At 65.1% G+C, this 7,017-nt stretch overlaps 1 protein-coding gene across 1 annotated transcript in view; it reads right to left on the bottom strand.

The window, feature by feature from the left end:
* The window catches only part of LOC102369421 (granulocyte colony-stimulating factor receptor), an 18,081-nt gene extending 11,960 nt beyond the window's left edge, over positions 1–6,121 (bottom strand). Inside the window, exons 1-9 of the mRNA XM_025215859.1 lie at positions 5,840–6,121; positions 4,767–4,859; positions 3,646–4,011; positions 3,020–3,143; positions 2,297–2,478; positions 1,737–1,885; positions 1,036–1,189; positions 819–901; positions 416–731 (exon numbers count right to left, since the gene is read on the bottom strand). Of these exons, the coding sequence (XP_025071644.1) occupies positions 416–731; positions 819–901; positions 1,036–1,189; positions 1,737–1,885; positions 2,297–2,478; positions 3,020–3,143; positions 3,646–4,011; positions 4,767–4,809 (1,417 nt within the window). The 5' untranslated portion in view covers positions 4,810–4,859; positions 5,840–6,121. The remainder of the gene's footprint in view (positions 1–415; positions 732–818; positions 902–1,035; positions 1,190–1,736; positions 1,886–2,296; positions 2,479–3,019; positions 3,144–3,645; positions 4,012–4,766; positions 4,860–5,839) is intronic.
* Between the last annotated feature and the right edge of the window lie 896 nt (positions 6,122–7,017).

Consider the following 7,017-nt stretch of genomic DNA (forward strand, 5'->3'; position numbering starts at 1 on the left):
GGGAGGAGGGGCCCGGACCTGTGTGCCCTGCACTCAGAAAAGGCAAAGGGAGCAGGTGATCCGGGCAGGCTGGGAGCCCCCACAGGGAAGCTCAGGTGCTCCCTGGGCCGGGGCGTTGCTCTGGTCCCTGGGCCAGGTGCCCAGGGCTGGACATCTTTGGCCTGGCTGAAGCCCAGGGGAGGGTGCCCAGCCATAACTTCGGCTGGCACGAGCCAGTGTCGCTGTGCTGGACCACTCCCATCAGCGCCAGAGTGGACCTGGCCCTGCAGCTGAATCATTGAAAAGGCACCTTGGGGCCAAAGCGCTGGCAGGGGCTCCTCCCTGCTCCAGTCTGCTACGCTACAGCCTGGGGGGCTCTCAGGGGCTTCCTGGGCCCTGCCCAGCTGTGGGGGCCTCCGGGAAGACAGAGACCTGCCTGGCCAGGCTGGGGGCCACCGGCCTTCTGGGCTGGGCAGTGGGGGTGGGGGGCTCTGCCCCCGTGGGCAGGCGGGAGCTGCCAGGCCGTGGCGGTGCCTACCTCTCCTCTCCAGGAAGATGACCTCGGTGGGGGGCCCCTTGCCGGCGGCATTGTAGGCTGCCAGGTAGACGCTGCGCACGCCAGCGGGCACAGAGAAGTTGCACCCCATCTCTGTTGTGTTGCAGACAGTGGTCGGCACTCTGCCCCTCTGCTGCGGGCTCAGCGCCACCCAGTACCCCAGGATCCTGCCGTTCGCCTCCTGCCATGCCAGGGCCTGGGGGCAGACAGGGGCTGCATTCAGAGGTGTGGGGTGAGGGGTCCTTGGACCACAGCCCCATGGCCATGGCCACCCTGGCCTTACCTTCCACAGCAGCTGCACCTCGGCTCGCTGCCGGGAGCCTGAAGGTGTCACCTGCCACCAGGCGTCCAGTTTCCCTGCAGGGGCTGGGGGAAGAGGAGAGGAGGGGGGCTTTTGGCTCAGGTCTCCTGCCCTGCCCCAACACCCCCGCCTCACTCCTACCCTCAGCCTGGCTCTGGCCCTGGCCTCTCTGCCCACCTGGGGCCATGGCAGCACTCACCTTTCTCGTGGGTGGTGAAGCCCTGCTCTGTGCTCCACTCGCTCCAGTAGCTGGGGAACGTCTTGCGCCGGCAGCGCATCTGCAGGCGGTACGGCATCCCGAAGAGCAGGCCGCAGTGCTGCACCTTCTGGTTGGAGCTGATGATGCCGGAGACCTGGCACCATCACAGCCAAGGCACTGTCACCTCCCTGCAGGGCCACGGGTGCCCTTCCCTTGCACGCCAACCCCCCTGGCCCTATCCTGAGCAGCCTCTGGTGCTGGGGGGCTTCGCACCCTTGGGAGAGGGCCACGGACACAGCGGACCAAGCCCTGGAAGCCCAGCAGACATGGAGATCTTGCCCTATGCCGGCGAGCTGTCCCCAGTGTCCTGTCCACAAAGGGACCTGGGATGCAATGACCGGGGATGGCACTGGGCTGCAGAGCCCGTGCACAGACTAGTGCGGCAGGCCCCCAGTGAGGGCACTGGCTGTGACACCCCGGTCTCCCTTCCCTTCCCTGCCCTGCCCTAACGGCCCATCTGAGCCATACGTGGGCTCCCTGCTTCCTCGATGGGGAGCCTGGAGCGCAGAGAGCAGCTCTACGGTGTCAGCGGACACAGAGCAGGAATCTCGACCCTGAGACCAGCCCCCAGAGGCAGGAGGGCCGTGGATCCTCCTTCCCCACAACACAGCCGGCCCCGCTTGCCTGCACAGAGCCCTCACCAGTGTCCAGGCAAGCTCTTTGTCCCTCCGGTAGCGCAGCTCGCACTGCTGCTCGATGTAGGCGCTGCTGCGGGCCACGTCCCAGGCCACGGCCACACAGTTGGGCTGGAAGGGCTGCACGCTCATCAGGGTGGGGGCGTCCAGCTTGGCTGAGGGCAGGACGGCAGAAGCTGGCACCACTGCTGTCCCTCATGCCGAAGGACAGCCTCTCCTCCACCACTGTGGCTGGGCCCACCCACGTGAGCACACATGGCACAGGAGCTTCCTGGGCCCCAGGGTGCCAGCACTGCTGGTGGCCAGGCTGTTGGGACCAGCGCCGGCCCTGTGAACACGGGCATGGCCCAAGGCCAAGGACCGGTGGCTGGGGCAGGGCAGCCAGCAGATACCTGCTCTGCGCCTTGCCCTGCAGACGGCTGCATGCGTGCACTGTGGGCCAGTGGACAGAGGGTCCCTTGGCACAGGGGCCTGGGGCTGGGTCCTGGGCCGAGTGCTGGATTTTAGGGGTCTAGCTTCCAAAGGGCTCGCGCTGACCCTTGTCCCCTGCCCTGCGCTGTGCTCACCCACATCGGTGGGGTCGAGGCACAGGTGCTCGGACTCGGCCGTGCCCAGGGGGTTGCGCACCCACACCCAGAACTCCATGTCCTGGTAGAGCTGCAGGTGCTGGTGCGGCAGGGTGCAGTGGTTCTCCCCTGGCAGCAATGGGCGGCACTCCTGGATGGCCTTTGTGACCACTCTGCAGGTCCTGCCGGGCAACAGACAGGTCAGTGCATGCCAGCGAGGCCGTGGCTCCTCAGATGCTCTGGGTACCCCCACTAGCAACACGTGGCTCCTGCGCTTCCCTTTTCCCAGCGCCCATGCACCCAGGAGCCCAGCATGGCTGGGGCAGCACTCTCTGAGCAGTGCGCACCGGCAGAGCAATCAAGGGGGGCTCTGCAGGGAGTCCAGCAGGGCTGGCTTGGCCACAGACACCATGCAGATGCTGGCATCGGGGGCTGCACCCTGCAAGGTCTCGTGTGCATGTGGGAGCTCCAGCCCCCTCTGGGATGTGCCTGCCCCCTAGGAGCTCCCACGCTGCCCATGGCACTCCAGGGGCCAGGGCTGGGCTGGGCAACTCATGGGAACCCCTGGGCTGGCAGGGCCGACACCAAAATTCAGCAAACACCCAAATCCTTCCTTCCTGTTGCCCTGCCCCAGCCCTGGCCTGCTCTGCTGCCTCCCTGCCCCTGGGCCCACTGGCCTGGCCAGGACACCCGTGCCCCTGGCCCATGTCCGCAGTCGCTCACTTGCGGCTCTTCAGGATGGTCTCAGTCGGCAGGAGGCTCTCTGCTCCGGGATCCCAGCGACATGTCAGGGACATCTCACGGAGGTTCATCATGCACGTCAGGTTGTGGGGCTTCGAGGGTAGGTCTGCGGGCAGAGCGGGAGGACGGCGCTGTGGGCAGTGTGGGCACCTGTGGGTCTGGGCACCAGCGCTCTGCTAGGGCAGCTGGGCCCGTCCCGGCTCTGCCCCCTCCAGCCTGCTGTGCCACCCACTGCCTCTGCCCTTGCTCCAGGTTGGGGCAGTGGCCGCCTTTGCAGAGTGCACCCTGCCCCATCCAGGGGCCCAAGGCACCGCAGGACCCTGCGCTGTGACTCAGCTGGGCTGTGACGGGAGCTGGGTCTGGCTTCCCCTTTCCAGTGCCCGGGCAGCGAGAGGTCAGGGTCCCGCCCCACAGCAGACAGGCCTCCCAGGGCACCATCCTATCCTGAGCACATCTGCCCAAACCTGCTGCAGGGGGGTGCTGACAGTCCCTGCTCACCCGCCACTGGGGGCTCTGCTAAACCCTATGTGCAAGGTGCCCTGGGGCACAGACGGGGAAGGGCAGGGGGTGTTGGGGGCCAGTGCGATGGCAGGCACATGTAGACTCACGGCCCGCTTGGATGTCGGCTGTGGCGATGAGCTGGGGCGTCTCCGTCTTTGTCCCTGTCCCCATCCCCGCCAAGTAGCACCGCAGCTTAGCCCTGGTCCAGCTGACGTGGGCGATGGTGAGGATGGACTCGACCGTCCCATTTGCACTCCAGTACTGGGTCCCGGGCAGGGTCTTGTTGTCCAGCTTCCACATCAGCCGGATGCCCCCCTCCAAGCCTCCGCCAAGGCTCTGGGCTGTGCTTGTCCCCAAGGAGCTTGCATGCCACCCATGGCACAGGGCCTGCTGGACACGGCAGGAGGCTGTGACAGGGGATCCCAGGAGCACCGTGGGGGGCTCCACCCGCACCTCACCGCAGCCCTGTGCTCCTGTGAGGAGAGAATGAGCCTCTGAGTCTGGTCCCTGCTCAGGGGCAGCTCCTGGCCGGCCCTCTGCATTGCAGGCCAGGGCCCAGCATAGCCCGAAGCAGCCACCCGGCTCCAGGCTTCAGTCTTTCCAGTACGCACGGTGCCCCCAACCTGTCCTAGTCCATCTGCTCTCCAGAGAGGGGCCCTGGGCTGGTAAGCCCCCTGCAGTCCTGCATCTCGCTGGGACTTGGGGCACAACTCCCACCAGCCTGAGATGCAAGGCTCCTTTGTCTGCATCAGCCACAAACCCAGTGAGCTTTCCAGAAGCAGCCAGGGTAGAAGCCCAGGGTGGCTCTGGCTTCGCTCCGAATGGGGCTGTCTGCAGGGGAAGGGGCAAAAGGAGGCTCTGCCATCCAGGTCTTTGTTAGTGCAAGTGCAGGGGTCGCTGCAATAGCCGCAGCTGCAGCCCAGCCCGGGGCCCTGCATGGGCACGGGGGGGAGGACATGCTGTGGGCTCTGCTTCCCTGCAGGGCTGCATCTGCTCAGTGCAGACAGGGCGTCTGCCACAGGTCTGGGACATGCCGCCCCAATGCAGGAACCGCCAGCTTCTGCCTGGGCACATCACAGCGCACTGCTCCGGTGGGAGGCGCCCCACACGGGCTGGGCTGGGCTGGGCTGGCCTGCCATCAGGGCCTCTTGCCTGGGAGTGCAGGGAGGGAAAGTCAGGGCTTGGGGGATTCCCCATCCCGGGACCCTGGCATTGCTGTCAGACTCACCACCCAGGAGCAGCAGGACGAGCAGGGAGGATGGCAGCATCATTCCCCTGTCCCTGCGCTCGGCCACGATCTTGTCTGGGGCTTTGGCATCACCTGGGACACACACATGGAAGTGTCACTCTGCAGGCCAGAGCTGGGGTGTGTGTACATATGTGTGCATGTTTGTGTGTGCAGGTTAACCCTTGCGATACAGTCCCACATGCTACACGCTGGGCGCTTAATAAGTATCAGGCAAAATACACTGGCTTCCTCAGCTGTCAGATCCACCATGGTTGTCCGTGTCTCTCTATAGTGCATGCACACACACGTACACATACACACACACTTCCACAGGTCCATCAGACCCTCTGTGGCAGCAGCAAGTTCTGTCTGGTACGAGGAGGCACCGATCTGCAAACTCCCCGTGGGCTCGGGGCACTTGGCTAAAGCCGTGGAAGCCTCTCTGCTCTACTGGGGTGAGGGGCGGGAAGGGGCTGCCGTCACCTCTTGCTGCCCCATGCTTCATGCAGGTGCAGCATGCTGGACATTGCATGAACCCCCTGCTGCTCACAGAGAGAGGGACGGGAATGCCAGGCTCGAGGGCACGGGGCCTGCCACGTCCTCTCGGTGCTGGGGATGTGTTCGCCCACCGCACAGTTCTCCTCCGAGGGAGCCACTGACCCCTGCAGCTGGGGGAGCAAGGACCAGAGCTGCTGGCAATGTTCCTGGGGGGATCACAGGTCCCGGCTGTTCACACCAGGCTGATGCTGCCCTGGTGCCCAGAGAGGGACCACTCCTGCATGGTGCTGGTACCCAGCCAGTGCTAATCTCCAGCTTTGACTCTTCTGCGTTTCCCTGCCATCCTGCTCCCCGTGGCCCCTGCCCTGCCCTGCCCTGCCCTGCCCCATGGCTCCAGCGCTGACTCCCCTGCTGATTGCTGCTGGGATCGCAGCCCTGTCCTGCGCAGGAGGCGACGCTCCACCCAAGCACCTTGCCCGCGTCCAGAGGGCTCAGTGCCAGGCCGGCCGGTGCCAACAGCAGCGGGGCAGCCTCTGGGGCAGCCAGAGTCCAGGCAGGCCGGGCCCATCCCTTACCTCATCTCAGCGCCCGGTGCATGCAGCCCCGAGTGTGCTGCTCGCCCTCAGGACGGGCCCGGGCCCCCGGGAGATCAGAGTGTCCCGTCCAGGCTCCAGCATGTTGCTTTTGCCGTTAGTTCCTCAAACCCAGTGTCGTTAATTGCTCCGAAGCTCCGAAGAAAAGGTGATTGCAAAACACTTCCCTGAAGGCTGTGTGTGCCCCACGCGCTGGCAGGAAGGAAGGCGCAAAGGCAGCCCACACATCCAGCCCTGGGGAGCAGGCTCCGGTCTCCTCATCCTCCCTGGCCACCCGCCTTTTAAGCAGCTCAGCTCGGCCCGGTGGGGATGGAGCAATAATGAGCTTGTTTGCTGTGACCTTGCTGGAGCCTGTGGGGCTGGTCCAGCGCTGGCAGGAGGTGGAGGGGCTGGGGGCATGTTCTGAGAGCCCGGGCAGGGCCGGGACTGCTGGGAGGGGCTGAGCACACTGAGGTTTTCTGGGTGCTCTGCTCCCGCTACGAGGCACCCAAGTGGCCCATCGCTGTGGCAGTGTCTCAGAGGTTTCCTCTTCCACGCAGCTCAAGTCCCCCAGAGCCTGTCGCCTTTTGCCACGTGCGTTCCCCTGAGCTGCGAAGCCAAAGCACTAGCAGCAGCGAGGACCTTTGTGGTGTTCAGGGGCCGGAGCAGACAGGACAGTCAGGCTCAGTGCCTGTTAGCTGCAGTTGGACGTGGCCCTTGTAGCCCTGCACCCCAGAAGTTGGTTAAGCTGCTGCTCCAGCGCCCGGTGCTTGTGTGGGGTGCACCAAGGGAAGGTGCATGGGAATGGGGAGACCCTGCCAGCTCAATCCTACCCTATGTGGGGGCATCAGGCTCCCCCCAGTACCATGCACCCCACTTGCTCCATGCCAAAGGCCATGCACATGTAGGGGGCACAGTGGCAGGGTCTCCATCAATAGAAGGTGCCTTGGAGTGCCCAGCTGCCAAGATTTTGGCCTGGAGAGGACAGAGCTGCTCTGTGGACTCCATTGCCAGCTGGTTTCTGAGCCCACACAGTACTGTACCCCACCAGGGTGGACAGACACCCTCCACACCTGCTCTGGGGCTTTGCCAGGGGTCAGCTCCAGGTCCACACCCATGAGCGTGCCTGCTCCCCCTGCTCAGAGACCCACAGGACTGAAGCGTCACAGTCTCGTGCGGCT

The sequence above is a fragment of the Alligator sinensis genome, unplaced genomic scaffold, assembly GCF_000455745.1.
Source record: "Alligator sinensis unplaced genomic scaffold, ASM45574v1 scaffold964_1, whole genome shotgun sequence".
NCBI classification, from domain to species: domain Eukaryota; kingdom Metazoa; phylum Chordata; order Crocodylia; family Alligatoridae; genus Alligator; species Alligator sinensis.